The following is a 19,259-nucleotide window of genomic DNA, read 5'->3' on the forward strand; positions in this document are numbered from 1 at the left end:
TGACCGAAGGCTGCGCTGGTGCACTGGAGGCGGTGTTAGACCTCGTCACCCAACCTTTCCTTCAACCACTGTTTGCCCCACCTGTGGCAGAGACTGTAATTCCAGTATTGGACTTTTCGGTCACCGAGAACTCACTTTTAGAGTGGAAGCAAGTCTTCCTTGATTCCGAGGGATTGCCTATGATGATGATGATGACAACTAGTATCACATGATCAGTTTGATACAGTCACATGATCAGTTTGATACCGTCTAATGCAAGGTTTATAATACAGTTAATACAGTTGCCAGGTAACAGATCAGGCAAAGATCTGGATGGGTGATTACAGCATTGTCATGTGAACACCTGACGGTCTGCACCTGGGCAGGACCGGAACCAATGTTCTAGGGGGAGTGTCTGCTAATGCTGTTGGGGAGGGTTTAAACTAATATGGCAGGGGGATGGGAATCTATGCAGGGAGACAGATGGAAGTAAAATGGGGGCAGAAGCAAAAGGTAGAAAGGAGATAAGGAAAGATGGAGGGCAGAGAAATCAAAGGCAAAAATCAAAAAGGGCCACATTATAAAATAATTCTAAAAGGACAAAGCGTGTTAAAAAAACAAGCCTGAAGGTTCTGTCTCTCAATGCGAGGAACATTCGTAATATAGTGGATGAATTAACTGCGCAGATAGCAGTTAACGGATATGATGTAATTGGGATTACGGAGACATGGTGCCAGCGTGACCAAGGCTGGAAACTCAACATCCAGGGGTATTCAATATTCAGGAAGGATAGACAGAAAGGAAAAGTAGGTGGGGTAGTGTTACTGATTAAAGAGGAGATTAACGCAATAGTAAGGAAGGACATTAGCTTGGATGATGTCGAATCTGTGTGGGTAAGAGCTGCGGAACACCAAAGGGCAGAAAACGCTAGTGGGAGTTGTGACCATCAAACAGTGGTAATGAGATTGGGGATGGCATCAAACAGGAAATTAGGGATGCGTGCAATAAAGGTACAGCAGTTATCATGGGTGACTTTAATCTACATAAAGATTGGGTTAACCAAACTGGTAGCAACATGGTGGAGGAGGATTTCCTGGAGTGTATAAGGGATGGTTTTCTAGACCTATATGTCGTGGAACCAACTCGAGAGCAGGCCATCCTAGACTGGGTCTTGTGTAATGAAAGAGATTAATTAGCAATCTTGTTGTGTGAGGCCCCTTGGGGAAGAGTGACCATAATATGGTAGAATTCTTCATTAAGATGAAGAGTGACAGTTAATTCAGAGACGAGGGTCCTGAACTTAAAGAAAGGTAACTTCGATGGTATGAGATGTGAATTGGTTAGGATAGACTGGCGAATGATACTTAAAGGGTTGACGGTGGATAGGCAATGGCAGACATTTAAGGATCACATGGATGAACTTCAACAATTGTACATCCCTGTCTGGCGTAGAAATAAAACGGGGAAGGTGGCTTAACCGTGGCTAACAAGGGAAATTAGGGATGGTGTTAAGTCCAAGGAAGAGGCATATAAATTGGCCAGAAAAAGCAGCAAACCTGAGGACTGGAGAAATTTAGAATTCAGCAGAGGAGGACAAAGGGTTTAATTAGGAGGGGGAAAATAGAGTATGAGCGGAAGCTTGCAGGGAACATAAAAACTGACTGCAAAAGCTTCTATAGCTATGTGAAGAGAAAATGATTAGTGAAGACAAATGTAGGTCCCTTGCAGTCAGAATCAGGTGAATTTATAATGGGGCACAAAGAAATAGTAGACCAATTGAACAAATACTTTGGTTCTGTCTTCACCGAGGAAGACACAAATAACCTTCCTGAAATACTAGGGGACCGAGGGCCTAGCGAGAAGGAGGAACTGAAGGAAATCCTTATTAGTCAGGAAATTGTGTTAGGGAAATTGATGGGATTGAAGGCCGATAAATCCCCAGAGCCTGATAGTCTGCATCCCAGAGTACTGAAGGAAGTGGCCCTAGAAATAGTGGACGCATTGGTGGTCATTTTCCAACATTCTATAGACTCTGGAGCAGTTCCTATGGATTGGAGGATAGCTAATGTAACCCCACTTTTTAAAAAAGGAGGGAGAGAGAAAACGCGTAATTATAGACCAGGTAGCCAGACATCGGTAGTGGGGAAATGTTGGAATCAATTATTAAAGACGTAATAGCAGCGCATTTGGAAAGCAGTGACAGGATCGGTCCAAGTCAGCATGGATTTATGAAAGGGAAATCATGCTCGACAATTCTTCTAGAATTTTTTGAGGATGTAACTAGTAGAGTGGACAAGGGAGAACCAGTGGATGTGGTGTATTTGGAATTTCAAAAGGCTTTTGACAAGGTCCCACACAAGAGATTGGTGTGCAAAATTAAAGCACATGGTATTGGGGGTAATGTATTGACGTGGAGAGAGAACTGGTTGGCAGACAGGAAGCAAAGAATAGGAATAAACGGGTCCTTTTCAGAATGGCAGGCAGTGACTAGTGGGGTACCGCAGGGTTCAGTGCTGGGCCCCCAGCTATTTACAATATACATTAATGATTTAGATTAAGGAATTGAGTGTAATATCTCCAAGTTTGCAGATGACACTAAGCTGGGTGGCAGTGTGAGCTGTGGGGATGCTAAGAGGCTGCAGGGTGACTTGGACAGGTTAGGTGAGTGGGCAAATGAATGGCAAATGCAATATAATGTGGATAAATGTGAGGTTATCCACTTTGGTGGCAAAAACAGGGAGGCAGAATATTATCTGAATGGTGACAGATTAGGAAAAGGGGAGGTGCAACGAGACCTGGGTGTCATGGTTCATCAGTCATTAAAAGTTGGCATGCAGGTACAGCAGGCGGTGAAGGCGGCAAATGGCATGTTGTCCTTCGTAGCGAGAGGATTTGAGTATAGGAGCAGGGAGGTCTTACTGCAGTTGTACAGGGCCTTGGGGAGGTCACACCTTAAATATTGTGTACAGTTTTGGTCTCCTAATCTGAGGAAGGACATTCTTGCTATTGAGGGAGTGCAGCGAAGGTTCACCAGACTGATTCCCAGGATGGCAGGACTGACATATGAAGAAAGACTGAATCGACTAGGCTTATATTCATTGGAATTTAGAAGAATGAGAGGGTATCTCATAGAAACATATAAAATTCTGACGGGATTGGACAGGTTAGATGCAGGAAAAATGTTCCCGATGTTAAGGAAGTTCAGAACCAGAGATCACAGTCTAAGGATAAGGGGTAAGCCATTTAGGACCGAAATGAGGAGAAACTTCTTCACTCAGAGAATTGTGAACCTGTGGAATTCTCTGCCACAGAAAGTTGTTGAGGTCAGTTCGTTAGATATATTCAAAAGGGAGTTAGATATGGCCCTTACAGCTAAAGGGATCAAGGGGTGTGGAGAGAAAGCAGGAATGGGGTGCTGAAGTTGCATGTTCAGCCATGATCATATTGAATGGCGGTGCAGGCTCGAAGGGCCGAATGGCCTACTCCTGCACCTATTTTCTATGTTTCTATGTTTGTGGATACAACCATGAAAAAATATAAATGGCCAAAATGTGGATATTAATGGTTGGGTTTATGAATCAAAGTGTCTGTTTGAAATCACGTATTGAAGGCTTAAACATACTGAAGGTCCTGCCAGCCCAACATCTCCCTTGTCTCCTTTAGGTCCTGGGAATCCCATAATTCCTGTCTCTCCTTTGGGTCCCGATGGTCCTTCTGGGCCAGAGATTCCGGCATCACCCGTTTTACCACGAGGGCCCTGGAAGAACAAGCCACAGTAGCCAGGAAAATCTTTATGGCCAAGAGAGCAAGGGGGAAACTCTGCTGAGATAATGAAAACTTTGACACATGACAACTGCATTCGCTCTTTAAGTGAAATACAAACTCTAATTACCTTTTCTCCATCAAGTCCGGATACGCCCGGCAAGCCTATTTCACCCTATGAACACATAATAAAGCATCAGTACCGACATTCTACTCGGGCAATGCCAACAATAGAATAATTCTACCCAAGTTTCCATTTTATACTATTTAAGCAATGTCATAGTGTGAAAGACGCACTTGAGTGTTAAACACGCAACTAACCGAACACTGGGCCAGATAACTGCCGGTTTTATTTGCTGTTAGAAATACCTTCACCCCATCCAGAAAGATACGGAGGAACTTTTAAGATTTTGGAGGTGAAATCCGTCTTGGGCCGTCGTGAATCGGGCGCCTTGTTTTCAAGCCCCTTCACACCCTCACCCCTCGGCACCTCTGTAACCCCACCCTCACCCCTCCCCATCTCTGTAACCCCCACCCTACACCCCTCCCCATCTCTGTAACCCCCACCCTCGCCCCTCCCCATCTCTGTAACCCCCACCCCCACCCTACACCCCTCCCCATCTCTGTAACCCCACCCTCGCCCCTCCCCATCTCTGTAACCCCCACCCTACACCCTTCCCTAGCTCTGTAACCCTCACCCCTCCCCATCTCTGTAACGCCCACCCTACACCCCTCCCCATCTCTGTAACCTCCTCCAGCCCCACAACCCCCCCCCCCCGCCCTTCTACCCGAGATCTCTGTGCTGCTCGAATTCTGACCTCTTGCGCATCTCCAATTTTAATCACTCCACCATTGGTGGCCGTGCCTTCAGTTGTCGAGGCCCTAAGCTCTGGAATTCCCTCCCTAAACCTCTCCGCCTCTCTCTCCTCCTTTAAGATACTCCTTAAACCCTACCTCTTTGATAAGCTGTCATCTGTCCTAATATGTGGCTCGGTGTCAAATTTTTGTTTGATAATGCTCCTTTTTCGTGCCGTGGGATATTTTACGACATTAAAGGCACGATATAAATACAAGTTATTGTTTACATCCTGTCAATGGGCGGGATGTGTGGGCGGACAAATTCATTATCACCCAAGATGGATTTCACTTGCTTTGAGTCATCGAACTAGGTGAAGACTTTACCTTCTGTCCTGGTAGTCCTGGCATTCCTGGAACCCCTGGTGGGCCCTAAATATAAACCATACGTGTTACCATCAGCTTCTCGTGGCAATGTGAAGCCTCACAGGAAAGGACAAGAAGATTAGTTTATAGACAAACAGAAACATGCAGAATTAAGTCTAAGGGGAGGTGGGTCTGCTGCGTTCTCCGATTATAAAGTGTTCGTTGGATCCAGCCATAACCATAGCCTATCCGCATTATTAGTTCCTTTAAACACTCAAACCCAACGTTTCTGGTATTATTCTCTGCTGCCAATTGGAGAGAAATCTAATATTGGGATGCTGTTTTCAGCTGATGTCACGTCCCTATGGTGAATTGTTCGATTATAACAGACAAGGAGGATTTAACAGAGAGATAGCCGGATGTTTGACAAGAGCAGCGATTGACAGGCAGGAAAGATATTGAGCTCGATTCTGACTATCGGGAGGCTCATCGCAGCTCAGCAGGTGAACCCAGATATCGCCAAAGCCAGACTCAGAGTGTCGGGGCTAGTCGAGGGACCTCCAATGCTCTCCCTCTGCATTGCAGCCATTTCCAGGTGTAATTGGGGAGTCGGGCGTCGGAGAATCAGGGCTCGACTTACAAGAGAAAAGCCGCTTCTGCTATTGTTCCATTTATGCAGAAGTGAACATATATTTTTTACACGGTGAGTTGGTGTGATCGGGAACACGCTGACTGAAAGGGCGGTGGGAGCAGATTCAATCGTCACTTCCAAAAGGGAATTGGATAAATACTTCAAATGGAAACACTTCGAGCTATGGGAAAAGGGCAGGGAGTGGGACTGATTGGATCGCTCGCTCACAGAGCCGGCACAGGCATGATGGGCCGAATGGCCTCTTTCTCTGCTGGACGATTTGGTCATTTGGACCTTGATGCATAGCATCTCCTACACTTACAACATTTAGACTATTTTCTTCACAGAATTGTAAGTATGTTTGACAGAAAAGCCTGGACTAAGCACAGTGAGGGATGCAGGCTCAGACGATACGTACCTGGAGCGCTTCATTGATGTTACCGTTGTAGTCAATGATCTCAGTTTTCCCGGCGTCACCTTTGGGACCTGCGGGGCCCTGTGGAGCGGACACACCAGATTAAACAACCCAGTGCACGGCCAGCCCGCCAACAAACAGCCTGCGCCCGTGCACTGCGCACAACTGGAGCGCACTTTATCCATTCTAAACCAAAGGATTAGTGCTCGAGGTTTATTCAATCAGACACTATAACTGCAGAGACAAATGACCACCAGTTTTGAAATGTATTATTTAATATATCCAAACCACAGAGTTGTGTGGCAAATAAGAGATGATCTTTGAGTATAGGTTTACTGGACAAGATGCACAACTCTCGTCCTGAGGGTTATTGTCATCATCATCATCATAGGCGGTCGCTCGGATCGAGGATGACTTGCTTCCACGCCACAAAGTTCACAGGTGTTTCAATGAAGGACCTAATATTCCAGATCCCGAACTACATGTTGAAGGGTGGAAGATGCCTGTGGGTGGATTTTTTAACGTGGGGTGGCCGTTGCACACCAGCCACCACACGGGCTTGACAGAGCGAGGTCTTGGTCCAGTGGCAAGGGTTATCCAAGACGACTGGAGACCAGCTCTGCTGCACGGACCAAGTGCGCACACAATCGTAGTGTGGGCTGGCCCATGCTGCCCCTGGGCCCTCGCCTCTTCTGGGCCCCGAACTCACGCCGCTCCTTCGCCCCGACCTCGCCGCTCCTTCGCCCCGACCTCGCCGCTCCTGCTGTACCTGCCCACGCTCCAATCAGCGACCTGGACTTTGGTGATGTCCAATCCAGTCGCCCTCTTCACAGCCACCGCTCTCCTGCTCCAGCACGTGCTGCTCCCTGGAGTGGTCGCAGCCATGCTGCTCCTTCCGCTACCCGGCCTGATCATTGTACAGCTGTATCAGGAGAGTCCCAATCTCTTTGTTAACCTGCTTATCTGCTCCCAGACAAGAGGGAGGGAGGAAGGAAGGAGTGAGAAGGGAGTGAGGGGAAGGGAGGTGTGGGAGGAGGAAGAGAGAGAGGGGGAGGGGCAGGGAGAGAGGGATGTGGGGGGGGTGGGGGAAGGAGTGAGGGGGAGCGGGGAGAAGGAGCGAGGGGGAGCGGGGGAGAGAGAGAGAGAGAGAGAGAGAGAGAGAGAGAGAGCGGAGAAGAGGGAGGGAGAGGGAGAGAGAGAAAAAGAGCAGGGAAGAGGGAGGGAGGGGAGAGAGAGAAAAAGAATGCGCGCATGCGGGGAAGAGGGAGGGAAGGGAGAGAGAGAGAGAAAAAGAGAAAGAGAGAGAGAGAGAGAGAGAGAGAGAGAGAGAGAGAGAGAGAGAGAGAGAGAGAGTGAAATGTTTTCCCTGAACCTCTCAGACTGAACAGCTCCAGCATAGACAAGGGTTGCGGCACACAAGAAGATTTGTTACAAAGGAAAGATATCATTTATATCACAGCAGTGATCAGCATGTACAACACCACAGCACTTGGCATCACCTCTGGGAAACTGCTTACTTAGACAAAGGAACGTCACAAAAGATGGAATCATCAACCAGAGCTCCACTCACCTGCAGCCCTCGTGCCCCAGCTCCGCCCTGCAAGACATTGCAAAACACACATTTCTTGGACAGTGGAACAGAGGCACTGGCTTTTAATGTTATTATGCAAATTTTAGCATTAACACAATAATTATTCTCCTTAACAACCAACCCCCAATATTGTTTAAGAATATATTACAGATACATTAATAGGTACTGAAACCCGAGCGGCTAAATCAAATCAGCTCGGCTGATGGGAAGGCCAAGGAGGCCCTGTGGGCAAGTCAAATAAATCCCTCTGTGAGGCCGGGATAAGCAGGACTGTTCCTCCGGTACTCCACTCGGAAAGCTTCATCCACCCCTGTCCCGGACTCCCCCTCCTCTCCGGGACTCCCCCTCCTCTCCTGGAGACCCTCCCAAAACCCCTCCCTCCCAGAGACCCTCGCGAAACTCTCTCCCCGAGACCCTCCCGAAATCCACCCCCCTCCCGGAGACAGTCCCAAAACCCTCTCCTCGAGACCCTCCCGAAACCCCTCCCCTCCCAGAGACCTTCCCGAAACCCTCTCACCGAGACCTTCCCGAAACCCTCTCACCGAGACCCTCCTGAAACCCCCCCTCCCTCCTGAAACCCCCCCCCCTCCTGAAACCCCCCCTCCCTCCTGAAACCCCCCTCCCTCTTGAATCACCCCTCCCTCCTGAATGCCCCCTCCCTCCTTGAAACCCTCCCCCTCCCTCCTGAAACCCTCCCCCTCCCTCCTGAAACCCTCCCCCTCCCTCCTGAAACCCTCCCCCTCCCTCCTGAAACCCTCCCCCTCCCTCCTGAAACCCTCCCCCTCCCTCCTGAAACCCTCCCCCTCCCTCCTGAAACCCTCCCCCTCCCTCCTGAAACCCTCCCCCTCCCTCCTGAAACCCTCCCCCTCCCTCCTGAAACCCTCCCCCTCCCTCCTGAAACCCTCCCCCTCCCTCCTGAAACCCTCCCCCTCCCTCCTGAAACCCTCCCCCTCCCTCCTGAAACCCTCCCCCTCCCTCCTGAAACCCTCCCCCTCCCTCCTGAAACCCTCCCCCTCCCTCCTGAAACCCTCCCCCTCCCTCCTGAAACCCTCCCCCTCCCTCCTGAAACCCTCCCCCTCCCTCCTGAAACCCTCCCCCTCCCTCCTGAAACCCTCCCCCTCCCTCCTGAAACCCTCCCCCTCCCTCCTGAAACCCTCCCCCTCCCTCCTTGAAACCCTCCCCCTCCCTCCTGAAACCCTCCCCCTCCCTCCTTGAAACCCTCCCCCTCCCTCCTTGAATCCCCCCTCCCTCCTTGAAACCCTCCCCCTCCCTCCTGAACCTCCTGAAACCCTCCCCCTCCCTCCTGAAACCCTGCCCCTCCCTCCTGAAACCCTGCCCCTCCCTCCTGAAACCCTGCCCCTCCCTCCTGAAACCCTGCCCCTCCCTCCTGAAACCCTCCTCCTCCCTCCTGAAACCCTCCCCCTCCCTCCTGAAACCCTCCCCCTCCCTCCTGGAGATCCTCCTGAAACCCCTCCCTGCAGTGCCCTGGAAGCCAATACAGGATCCTCACCATTGGGCAGCCCCGCTTGTTCTGGGTGGAATAGACCAGCAGCATTTAAATGAGGCATTAGGGGGTTAATTTTATGAATGGACAGAAAAATAAAGGGAGCAGTCCCTCAATTTCCTACTACATGCTCTCAGCAAATGACACCCTCCCTCAGACCAGGGACAGGCAGTGGGCAGCACTCTCTCGCCTCTGAGTCAGAAGGTCGTGGGTTCATGTCCCACTCCAGAGACTTGAGCACAAAAATCTAGGCTGACACTCACAGTGCAGTGCTGAGGGGTGCCGCACTGTCGGAGGTGCCGTCATTCAGATGAGATGTTAAACCGAAGCCGTCTGCTCTCTCAGGTGGATATAAAAGATCCCATGGCACTATTTTGAAGAAGAGCAGGGGAGTTCTCCCCAGTGTCCTGGGGCCAATATTTATCCCTCAACCAAAGTAACAAAAACAGATTGGGATTGAAATTGGTGAAGGCCAAGGCCCGCCCAAGTGCCACCAATGGCCGAGAGACCGGGCGGTACTTTGCCAGGAAGAACCCTCAAAGAGGTGGCAGTACCGCCCGGCGGCCAAATAATGGCTAACGCTATCAATCTGGGCGGCAGCTCTCATTCTCGGCGACAAATGCAATTGCCGCCCATGATGGAGTCGGGGCCCAGGGAGGGTGGAAGACCTGAAAATGAAAATCATCACCAAAAATAAAACACGGAAGATCTTCAGGGGAGCCCATACAGGTAAGAGGCTGGCTTCGTACTTACCGTCGGGGTTATACCTGCCTCCATGCAGCAGTCCTTCCCCAAGCTGCCGCCGACTCCTGCCCGCACCAATATGTCAGCTCGGTGGGCGGGAGGACACTTACGCTACTTGGCTGCCAGAGGCTGTCAGCGGGCGGTTCCTGGCGGCACTCCCCTCCCGCTGGCTACAGCCCAAGTGGAAAGTGGCACAGAGGAGAGACCGGCAGCAAAACGCGGCAAGTCAGCGGCAGTGGGCGGCAGCCACCAATTTCGGGGCCATTACCTGGTGATTATCACACTGCTGTTTGTGGGAGCTTGCTGTGTGCAAATTGGTTGCCACGTTTCCCACATTACAACAGTGACTATACTCCAAAAAGTACATCATTGGCTGTAAAGCATTTTGGGACATCCTGAGGTTGTGAAAGGCGCTATATAAATGCAAGTTATTTCTGTGTCAATTTGACAGAAGTGGTGCCGTGTCCGATTCAGCAGCTTTAAGCTGCCAAATGTCAATACCAACAATGACCAGAATGATATGGACTAGTGATTAAATAAAGAGAAACCAACCTTTAGTCCGGGAGGGCCGGCAGGTCCCGGGAATCCCGGCCGACCTGGGTCACCTTTTATTCCACCAGCAGCTGATCCGGGGTCTCCTCGGTCTCCCTATTTCACAAGACCATATGGTCACTTTAAATGTACAGTTTATATCAATGTTTAAATATTTTCAAACGTCAAGCGGACTCGATGCCCTGAGCCAAGGCTGTTTATCTACAGGAGGCGTTCAACACAAGAGGGAATGTCAGGAGAGCAGACTTACTTTCTGACCTGCAAAGCCGTCTTTCCCTGGGATGCCACTTTCGCCCTGCACGATTTAAAACACAGCCATGTCAGCAATTGAGCAATTTTATACTTTTCTGTCTCGCAACTTTGCAATTCACATAAGAAAATTACAGACTTATCCTGAATGAATAATATTATCTTGAGCGATCTGCAAAAACATGTAATGAGGAGAATATCCACTTTCAAAAACTAGATAGTCCACTGGAAATGCAGCAAGAACAACCTGAAATATTTCCACTCATTATACTGAGACTTCTCTTCCTTAAAATTTCAAAGCCCTGCCAATGGGTGAGTTGTGACACCAGTCAGTACCTTTACTCTCCCTCCATGTCTCACCAGTTTGCAGTTGATTATTTGCCATCAAAAAGGATTCATTCAAAGCGATTGGGCACTCACAATGACATCACATAACTGCAAAATGACATTTCTAAAGAAACTCTGCGGAATCCAAATGGCTAAAGCTCTTGACCACATGCGACCACAAGGATAACATATAAGAACATAACATAACATAAGAATTAGGAACAGGAGTAGGCCATCTAGCCCCTCGAGCCTGCTCCGCCATTCAACAAGATCATGGCTGATCTGGCCATGGACTCAGCTCCACTTACCCGCCCTCTCCCCATAACCCTTAATTCCCTTATTGGTTAAAAATCTATCTATCTGTGATTTGAATACATTCAATGAGCTAGCCACAACTGCTTCCCTGGGCAGAGAATTCCACAGATTCACAACCCTCTGGGAGAAGAAATTCCTTATCAACTCGGTTTTAAATTGGCTCTCCCGTATTTTGAGGCTGTGCCCCCTAGTTCTAGACTCCCCGACCAGTGGAAACAACCTCTCTGCCTCTATCTTGTCTATCCCTTTCATTATTTTAAATGTTCCTATAAGATCACCCCTCATCCTTCTGAACTCCAATATCATTATCATCTGCTTCAAGCACTATGATCAAGATTCTCTTCAATCTACTTTCCTCCAATCTAAACAAATTCAGTTGGGAATCTCACCTCGTAACGTGGAACCCCAATCTCAGAATCGTTCTCATCACTCTTCCCTGAACCCTCTCCAAAGTATTAATATCCTTTAGCAAACCGCACAATGTCTGCAGGTTAGCTGTTGGGATTCATCCCAATACTTGATTAGACTTCTTGGTAACTCTCAGTGGTTGATGAATAATTACCCCCAGTAATTGGCAATTAAAACCCCATCCTCAGAACCTTCTGGTTTGCTGTTCAAATATGCATAACTTACATTTATCTCCCTTAAAATCAACTTCAATTCCCTCAGCACTTCCTTACCCCATCTGCTCAATCGGTCTAGATCTTTTTTAATGCTGTTTGACTCCCTTCTATTACATGGTTGCACGGCTTGGAATCGTGACACTTTCCATTATTATTAATACTTTATGTTGTAACCTCTTCAGGGGGAGCAACAGGAAATTTAAGTGCCTGCACAACTCTTCCATCTAGTTAGCAAGTTTGCCGTTAAGTCTTAACTTCCTTAAAAAGCACTCATGGGAGCAGTATCAAATACCTTCCAAAAGTCAGAATTAAAATGTAAATATTTAACTGCTGATTTTCATTGGTTAGACTTTAAAAAAATTCTTTCTTGTTGCGTTTTAAACATTTCACGTTGGAAAGACGAACTAATTTTTCACTACTGCGCTAAAAGTGGTATTTTTCCCAGTTCTGATGAAGGGTCATCGGCCTGAAACATTAACTCTGTTTCTCTTTCCACAGATGCTGCCTGACCCGCTGAGTATTTCCATTATTTTCTGTTTTATTTCAGATTCCCAGCACCCGCAGGATTTTGCCATTGTTGTGGCCCGATATAATCCCAGTATAGGGAGCAATACTCTGTGCAATTTGTTGCAATCCTTCACAAGACCCCAGGTTAGATCAGATCCATTGCCGATGATCCATACATGCAGAGCCAAGCTTGCCTCCGTTGACTGCTGCATGTGAGCCAACGAACGTAAGCAGAGTGAAAATTTGATAAGTTCAGATGCGGACTCTGCCCATGCCAAGCGATCGGCAAGAAACACAGGGCCAGCAACAGGGCCAAACATGATAGCACACAAATAATGTCACTTCCAATCGGATTTTCCCATTTTACACAGTGAGAGACTCCACACGTTACACGGAGAGCAAAATTATTTTGTTTTTAAACGAACCTGGTCAGGGAATGAGTCTAGGACATGTACCAAATACCATCAGTTGTTACTGTTATACAAATGTAATAAATCATAGTTACATGCACTTAAAAACACATGCTGTGCAACAACTTCAGCTGCGACGTATGATATTCCAGCTGTCATTTCACAAACTATTCATGCATCACAAAGCTTCCAAAATGCAAAGCCCATGGCCAGAATTCAACCTGCAAACAATCACACACAGCAGCTTCTCTGCTGCAGATTCAACTGACTCTAGAATATAATCAATCTATATTTAAAGTGGAAATTTGAATTAAACACATGCTAAAACTTATGAAGCAAAGTTCCTCCATAGGGGAATTTAGATGGGGATTTTAGTATTATAGTCGGCCTGAAATTCCGGTCTGAGGTTTCTTTCGGACGAACGCCTCTGACCCAAGAATTTTTAACGAATTTACCTGGTGGTCCCAGAGACGCCTGCGATTGCGGTGGGAGCCTTCTCTTCCCACGTTGCAGAGCGCGCTCCCGTCTTCCAGGTCCCCACGCAGAAGGTACAGTCACGTGTGACTGCTCAACCGATCAGGTACTGTATTCTCATTAATAGCAATGGGAACTCCGTATCTATGAGTTCTTATTGCTATTATTGAGAAAAAAAAATAATCACACTAAACACAACATAAAAAATAAAAAACACACCTCACATAATTAAAATTAATTTAAAGTTAATAAATGTTAGAAAAAAAAATATTTTTCCAATTTTTAAAAAAGTTTTATAATTAGGGTTTAAAATAAACTTACCTTAGTGGGCAGGGGTATTAACATAAAGATGTGTTTTAAAATTTTATTTTTATATGTTTTAAAACTCTTTCGCTGGTAACAGTAAGCTATGAGCTTGGTTTTACCAGGCGCCAAGAGTTTTAAAGGACATTCGCTGGGCAAGAGATGGGCGAATAGTGAAGACTCGCCCATGCGAATATCCTTGCTGCCGAGATGCATTGGACCGGTCAAGCCAGAACTTGACGGATCGGAAAAGCCGGTTTTCGGTGCCTGTGCATCGCGGGGCCTCCCCGGGTCTGGACACACTCCGTACGGACCCGGGGAGGCTGGGATTTCAGGCCCTCTATTTATAGCACAGAAATAGGCCATTCAGCTGAACTGGGCCATGTCGGTGTTTATGCTCCACACAAGCCTCCTCACACCTTACTTCATTTCACCCCAGCAATGTATCCTTCCATCTAGCTTCCACTTAAATGCATCTATGCTAGTTGCCACAACTACTCCTTCTGGTAGCAAGTCTCTGGGTAAACATCTTCCTCCTGAATTCCCTATTGAATTTATTAGTGACTATCTTATACTTATGGCCCCTATTTTTTGTCTCTCTCACAAGTGGAATCATCTCTATGTCTTCCCTATCAAACACATTCAGAACTTTAAGGACCTCTATCAGGTCACCACCCAGTCATCTCTTTTCAAAAGAAAAGAGCCTCAGCCTGTTCAGCCTTTCCTGATAGGTATAACCTCTCAGTTCTGGTATCATCCTTGTAAATCTTTTTTGCACTTTCTCCAGGCCTCTCTGCCCCTTTTGTGATATGGAGACCAGAACTGCGCAAAGTGCTCTACACCTAACTTGCCAAGTGCAACCTTAATCATATCTCGAGTGAGACAGTGTTGTTACATGGATGCTCCCAATAAACTAAGCAAATTTAAAAATCACCAGTTTTGGTTTATAGCAAAGTTAATTGTCTACAAAAGGCTAGTTATAATTAGCAGTAGTTTCTCCAAGGGGAGTGTTTGCAAATTCATGCAGAAATGTGTCAGTCAGACCCACACTAGTGGTCCTACCCTAAGACCTCTCTTTCCTGGGTGGCCACGTAGTCCTGTTTCTCCTGGTTCACCCTATAAAACGTGAAGGTAGGAGATCATCACACAGGACTCAGTCATAGAGAGAGAGAGAGAGAGAGAGAGAGAGAGAGAGAGAGAGAGAGAGAGAGAGAGAGAGAGACGGGACGTGAATAACGGACAACAAGCATTAAAGCACATTTTGCAATTTGTGATGAAGCCTCGCGGTTATGTATGGGATGGGACAATTGGGTCTATCTCCTTCTACAGTTCCAAGAACTCACACTACTGACGTATGATGAAGCTATCAGCTCTGACAGTTATTGGATCATCTAATTATACCCATCTGTTTTTAATTTTTCATGATTTATCAGGGATTCTGCAAAAAAAAACTCTTACAGGTCATTACGTAGAGCAGTGCTGTCTGTAAAACATATTAAATTATGAATGCTAAACAGGAGAAACTTTGGAATTCAAATATCATCAGCTGTTCAAATACCGCTGCAATAAAAGACTGGTAGAGTGCTTTGATTGTGTTTCAAGTTCTCAGTGTTACACCTCTGCAGCACAAGGCTCGGATCTTAGTTTAGGCTAACACTTTCAGCTCCAGTGCCAAATTTTGTGCTCTCGGCTACAATGAGAATCTACTCCAGGTTGAACAAAGGCTTGCATGCACCATTCCCAAAAGGAGATGTGTCCCAAACTGCTGAAGGCTGACTGTGCCCAAGTAAGTGATTTGGAAAGTGGGGGGTTGCGGGGGGGGGGGGGGGGTGAGGGGGGGGGGGGGGTGAGGGGGGGGGGAGCCGAATTGGGGACAGTAAACGAATAAATAATAAAAGAAAGGTTCAGCAAATGCTGGTTAAAACTGGTCAACGGTGACACAATACAAGTCACCCTGATGCTGCTGCATTGTTAAGCTACGAGCCGTGTCCACAAAGAGTAGCTCAGTCTGAAAAGGCCATCACAAGGAATTCAATGAACACATGAAATGAAATGGAGTTCTACCTTTCGTCCAGTTGGTCCAGTCTGCCCTGGCTCTCCCTGTGTCCCGATAGAAAGTACGAGGAGAAAATAGGTAAGAAAAGAATAGAGGCAAAGTGAGAAGCAACTCAAGAGAAACCATGATTTGGTGTAATGACGTGTCACACTGTGACTAACCTTTAACCCAGGAACAGTGGAAGTGAGTGTTCCCTAGTGATTGAAGACAGGAAACAGCATGAAGTTAGAGATCAGCACAGGTATATGGAAGAACATAAGAGATGAAGCTGAATTATAGAAACATTAGTAAATAATTTTGCAACACACCAGTTAATATTTATTCAGAGATTGAGCTTAAGTGGCAATTCCATAAATTTGTTGTAAAATGTACATAGCATAGAAAGAGATATTAAATTGGACAGTACGGATTGGGCCTCAGAGTCAATCAGTAATGCTGATTTGACCCCAAACCTCTGGGGATGTGGTTCAACGAACAATAGGCATCCCTGGATTCTGAGAGTTTGGGGATATTGCATAGGATACAGTTAAAGGATGTCGAGCAGCTGGCCGGGATTTGGAGGATGGGAAGAAAGCCGGAGAGGTGGAGCCTGTAACAGCAATGCTCGAGCAATGGTCAGAGCTCGGAATGGAATAGGAGCGGGAGAAGGAGACATCAGCTTGTGCTGTGCAGCCCTGTCACTCTCCACAAAATGAAGTGTCTTGTTTAGCATCGAGAATCAACCTTGTAGACCAATTTTATTTTTAAACATATTTCATTATCTACCTGCATAAGTCAGATCATTGTGTTTGAAAAGAAGTGCAAATATTTAAAGAAGATAATTGTAATGGGACACCGCAAGAATGATTTTCAGTAATGGTCACACATTCCAAACTTCCTGGAAAGACAGGCGCAGAACTCTGCCTGTAACTGAAACCATTCTGGCATCGATTACCTCGGGTTGTACGGCAAGAAACGGGCAAACTCCTTCCAATACCGCGAAGGAAGGTGTTAAATTCTGTACAATTCTTTAATATCCACTTATTAACTTTTAGAAAAGGATTGAAGCAATAAGGTAGTGGCCTGATTGCAACTGCAGCAAATTACCTTATACTGGATTAACAAAAACGAAAGTGCTTAACTTTGAAATGTTTTGGAGTTTTATCACTTCACTGGGACATCAAGGTGTGGGTGGAGCAAACAACGTATGGGGAGGGGTCTGTGGGTGTGGGGTGGGGGAGATCTGTGGGTGTGGAGTACCTTTGCTCCTGGTTTTCCTGGTATACCAGGTCTTCCTATCTCGCCCTACAGAAAACAGGAAAGCAAAACCATGTACAAAGCAACTGGAAACTATTACAAAGAAACAATGTCATTTCTGTTGAAAGGAAGGGTGGGAATGAGGAGAGACAAAGATAGGGAAGAGGGTAGGAAGATGAAGGGAAAGGGACACGACCACCTTAGTCATATATTTATGCTGTAAATACATTCTTAGTTCCCATTTCAACCAACTGATAACGCACCACTTCAGTGACTGGTTTAGACAGTTTCTGACCATATTTACAAACTATACTATGTGGCATTTCTTCTAGCCAAGGTTAAATTTTGAGTGTATGATCACTAGTTTCTTAGAGGACTGAAGGTCAAACTCTTCGAAGATTAACCAGTCCCATCAGGAATTGTCATGAAACAGCAGATTTCCCGACAGAGAACCCTGGCTCCACTGATAGGAAGGGACACCACTCAGCTGGAGTGCCACCTCTGGTTCACCAATTACGACATCACTGGTTTGGACCTCGGGTAGACTCAAAGGAATAAAATCAGTTCAGGTCACAGCAACGTGACGACGACTTTGGTCCTCCCTGTTTATAGTTTGTAAAACGGTTGTGCCCCATGACTGAACTTCAAACAGTAAACTATTGGCTGTGAAGCACTGTGGGATGTCCTGAAGGCATGTAAGGAGCAATAAATATAAATACAACTTCTTTCTCTCCTTATTTATGGCTGCTTGTTGTTGCCACTGTGAATTGCATTTTGATGTGACTTGCGATTTCTAAAAACAGTAATAATAACAGGCACATTTGACCATGTTGCTGAAGTGACGTCAACCAGTGAATCTTGTCGGAGTTTTGGTGTCTCCATCAATGCCATATTTCGCCAGCATCACTATGGGTTACTTTTGGAATTGTATCCAGTCACTGCTTCCAGAGTTGCCCTTTTGGAAATATCTTCAGTATTATTTCAGTGAGAATGACAACCAATTAGCTTTCTAGGAAGTGTTGACCAAAGAATTACAACTTGATTTTGTTCCCACTCCCACTGCGTTTTGCTCTTCCCCTCGCTCTTTCCAGGAGGCAATGATTCATCGTGGGTACAGTGCAATGGATGCTGGCCATCATCTGCTGCTGTGTCCAAGTGGCCACTGTCTTTGTGTGTGCCCAGACAGTGAATGTTGGCACAGCTATTCAACACAGGGGCACCACAGACAAGCTCAATCCTGTCGTTGCTCAATGTTTACACGAGGCACTTTCCAGCAGGGCTAGAGGGACAGCGATTGGGAGCAGGAACCTGGGCTGGTTTCCCACTCCCTAAGCTGGGAGCACCAAATCGAGTCAGCTAACGGCACAGACTGGGGATCAAACCCAGGAACCTCGAGGTCTGTACAGCTAAACCACTGATCGACCTAACCAGCTGAACAAGCGGGGTACCTCAGCTCGTGTTTCTTGTTCAAAATGTTCATATATGAATAGTATCCATTTCATAAGCAAGTTTTGTAAATCGTTACATATCACAACACAGGTGCATACTCATTCACTCTCCAATATACAGCCATGCTTTCTGAAAACTAGTTAAAATTATAAACACACATTTCATGGTCGCTGCAAAGGTTGAATTTTAAACTCCAGACGACTGTTGCTCATCATTGATCAAGATTAAAATGCTACTTCAAACACACTATTGCAAGTCCTGCTTCTTAAAATAGAACAGCGACGTACTCATTGCATGTATAAATATTTTAAGGAGCACTACAGAGTTGGAGCTGTGAGGGGCTAACATTTTATTACTAATGTTTAGTCTCAAATAATTGTCTGGGGCAGGGTTATAAACTTCTGATTACTACTACAAGACAGTCAACCTGTTGATCAACAGCATGTGTCCATAATGAGAAACCTCCAGACAATGGTCCACACATTGGTTGGAATATTATCATCCACGTAAAAACATGTGCAAAATACGTCAGCTTAACATTTCTCCATCGAGGTTTAATAAGGTAAAGAAATACATTCTAGGTTACTCTCAGAAAGACATCAATACTCTATGGGTGTTAGTAATTCATTTCATTTTGTAATGTTCAGAATTTTAAAAGTTATTTTTGTGAATGCTGCAGGATTTTAAATACAAACAGCAGAGCTGTGACTGTACAAAAGTTGAGGTAAATGCCATCAGTAAAACTGCACAATTTAGTCTGGAGTGAGGAGTGAGGCTGATCATTTTTCCCAAACAGAATCTCTGCACCCCCCGCTCGGCTCATCGCTATCCAATTTCCCAGAATCCTGGCATTGGACTCCTCATTTACATATGGAAGGGGTCTAACACCTGTTTTAGGTGGCCACCAGGAACACCTGAGAAGTGGCCTGGCCCAATATTGGGTCAGATGTCAGTCATGTGCACTTTGGGCA

General features: G+C 46.5%; 1 protein-coding gene across 18 annotated transcripts in view; it reads right to left on the minus strand.

The window, feature by feature from the left end:
• The window catches only part of col13a1 (collagen, type XIII, alpha 1), a 116,859-nt gene that overhangs the window by 33,817 nt on the left and 63,783 nt on the right, over positions 1-19,259 (minus strand). For 12 of the 18 annotated variants that reach the window (XM_070865541.1, XM_070865531.1, XM_070865535.1 and 9 more), the window contains 11 exons: positions 16,843-16,887; positions 15,765-15,797; positions 15,612-15,647; positions 14,610-14,663; positions 10,590-10,634; positions 10,340-10,435; positions 7,519-7,545; positions 5,952-6,029; positions 4,924-4,968; positions 3,872-3,916; positions 3,602-3,736 (listed from right to left, as the gene is read on the minus strand). In XM_070865541.1, the coding sequence (XP_070721642.1) occupies positions 3,602-3,736; positions 3,872-3,916; positions 4,924-4,968; positions 5,952-6,029; positions 7,519-7,545; positions 10,340-10,435; positions 10,590-10,634; positions 14,610-14,663; positions 15,612-15,647; positions 15,765-15,797; positions 16,843-16,887 (639 nt within the window). The remainder of the gene's footprint in view (positions 1-3,601; positions 3,737-3,871; positions 3,917-4,923; positions 4,969-5,951; positions 6,030-7,518; positions 7,546-10,339; positions 10,436-10,589; positions 10,635-14,609; positions 14,664-15,611; positions 15,648-15,764; positions 15,798-16,842; positions 16,888-19,259) is intronic. The other 6 variants (XM_070865543.1, XM_070865545.1, XM_070865546.1 and 3 more) reach the window with 3 other exon arrangements.

This window comes from Pristiophorus japonicus, chromosome 22 (assembly GCF_044704955.1).
Source record: "Pristiophorus japonicus isolate sPriJap1 chromosome 22, sPriJap1.hap1, whole genome shotgun sequence".
Taxonomy (NCBI): Eukaryota; Metazoa; Chordata; class Chondrichthyes; family Pristiophoridae; genus Pristiophorus; species Pristiophorus japonicus.